General features: G+C 39.3%; 1 protein-coding gene across 1 annotated transcript in view; it reads left to right on the top strand.

The window, feature by feature from the left end:
• The first annotated feature begins 13 nt into the window (after positions 1-13).
• Positions 14-2,387, top strand: part of LOC111375236 (increased DNA methylation 1-like) — a 5,241-nt gene continuing 2,867 nt past the window's right edge. Inside the window, exons 1-3 of the mRNA XM_022998038.1 lie at positions 14-1,666; positions 1,782-1,911; positions 2,031-2,119. Coding sequence (XP_022853806.1) covers positions 107-1,666; positions 1,782-1,911; positions 2,031-2,119 — 1,779 coding nt within the window. The 5' untranslated portion in view covers positions 14-106. The remainder of the gene's footprint in view (positions 1,667-1,781; positions 1,912-2,030; positions 2,120-2,387) is intronic.

Below are 2,387 nucleotides of genomic sequence, written 5' to 3'. Positions count from 1 at the left end.
TGAAGAAGAAATATTTTGCTTGCCTCCTGCTCTGCCAATATTATCTCCTAATCCTGTTGAAGCTTCTAGAACTGGTTCCAATAATCACAATGAACCACCTTGTATTATGAGCTCCGCTATGTCCCATATGGAGGTCAAATCTTCAAAACAGAGACAGAAACGGGAGTGGGTTTCAGTTGTACCTGACTTGGTTCCTGGACCGGAGGTTTGCCCTGATGCCATTGTTACATGTTGCGAAATGTATAAGCAGAACAAGAATCCTTCAAGTACTGTTTTGTTGAATGCGAGGAAACATCTTCTGCATCTTGGCTGGAAAATTGACTTTGTTAATGATGGGAAGTCAAGATTGCGTTATACTTCTCCTGATGGGATAATCTATTATTCTTTTCGTCTGCTTTGTTTGGAGCTTGGATCTGAAAGGCGTTCTTTTATCTCCCAGTGCAATAAGAAAAGTATTGTAAGTTCAGCTTGTGATTTGTTTTCATCTCCACCTGTTGGAAATTTACAATCTTGCAGCAAGTTGTCCAAGTTTCCTTGTTCTTCTGATGTGGTTGAACCTAAATATTGGCCTCAAGCAGTGAAGGATTACTGTTTACTTGGTTTGGAGGACAAGGATTTTAACAACCGCTCAAAAATGAATCGGAAAATATGGAATATGGCCTTAAAAGCCATGAAACACCTATCTGCTATGGGGTGGACATTTTATGACCACGGAGAGGGGGACCAGAGGAAAATGCAGTACCGTTCACCGGATGGAACATTGTTTAACTCTCTTAAGTTGGCTTGCAAACGGTGTGTAGAGGTTGATGGACTCAATCCTAGAGATGATGCTCATAATCTAGGAGGAATGGGGAATGTATATGCCATCAATGAAAATACTGAGGACCATTTAGCTTTAAATGGATCACATCTTCTATCCAATGCCAAGGAATCCCATGGAAATTTCCTTCTGTCAAACAACATATTTGAAAACATGCCAGCTGAATTGTCCAATGTGTCTATGTCAAAGGGGCTTGTAGAACTAGGTAAAGCTGAAGTTCGAAGAACCAGGATACTGAAAAAGGGCAGAAAGAGAAAGGACAGTCAACCGCATCATAATGATGGTTTGCCATTGCTGAAGAGAGGGAGGACATCTAGTAGACCAATTAAAGTGAGAGGTCATATGGATGAAGATTCTTCAACCCCTGTCCTGCGATCAAGTAAAAGAGCTCGGGAAGTGGCTAGTTCTTCCTCTCATCGAACTCCTAGAACTGTCTTGTCTTGGTTGATAGACAATAATGTGGTTCTGCCAAGAGCAAAAGTTCAATATCGTAGCAAGAAAGATGGTCGTCCAATGGCAGAAGGACGAGTATCACGTGATGGGATCAAATGTAGTTGTTGCCAGAAAATTTTTACTCTTAGTAGCTTCGAAGCTCATGCTGGCAGCACCAATCACAGGCCTTCAGCGAACATATTTTTGGAGGATGGAAGGTCTTTGGTGGAGTGCCAGTTGCAACTGAGACGCGACAATGGTAACAAAAGTGCAAAACTGGAATCATGTAATAAGAAGGCCAGGCAGAGCTGCAGCACAAATGACTACATTTGTTCCGTCTGCCACTATGGAGGTGAATTAGTTTTGTGTGATAACTGTCCATCTTCCTTTCATACTCACTGCCTTGGTTTGAAGGTAATTCATTTTTTACTCTTACTTCATGCTCAGTGTATTCTGCTCTGCTTTTTTGGAAAAAGAATTTTAGTTGAACTAAGCATTGTTTTATGATTGCATTTGTTCTCCTCTGTAGGAGGTCCCAGATGGTGACTGGTTCTGTCCTACATGCTGTTGTGGAATTTGTTGCGGGAGAGGATTTGATGAGAATAAAAAACAATTTTCCAACTCTAGTCTACTCAGCTGTGCTCAGTGTGAGCAACAATGTAAGTTATCTTAATGATTGGTTCTTGCATATAGCTTATGCACAAGTAAGCTAGTGATTTCTGTATCTAATAATAACATAGTTCATATCATATTCTTATGTAAGAGAAATTTGTTGTAGATCATGTTGGATGCCTCAGAAATAAAGGTGTTGAAGTTCTGGAAGATTTTCCAAAACGAAATTGGTTCTGTGAAGAAATATGTGAACAGGTAGTTCAACTGACATTCACTTGTTATGGTCTTTGAGGCACAGTGAGGTCTTTGAAGCATTGCTTCCGATAGTGCATCTCCAAAAGACTTTCTAAATACAAGAGCTCTCTACTTAAGAAAGCTAATGTTTGAAGATAATCTCCAAATTTGGAGAGCGAAAGTCACTCTCTATCTTACTTTATAATGAATGCATTTAATAAATTATATAATTCAATCTCTATCTTACTTTATAATGAATGCATTTAATAAATTACATAATTCAATACTC

This window comes from Olea europaea, unplaced genomic scaffold (assembly GCF_002742605.1).
Source record: "Olea europaea var. sylvestris unplaced genomic scaffold, O_europaea_v1 scaffold1351, whole genome shotgun sequence".
NCBI lineage: Eukaryota > Viridiplantae > Streptophyta > Magnoliopsida > Lamiales > Oleaceae > Olea > Olea europaea.
Note: the sequence above shows the minus strand (reverse complement) of the source record. Positions and strands in the feature narration are given on the sequence as shown.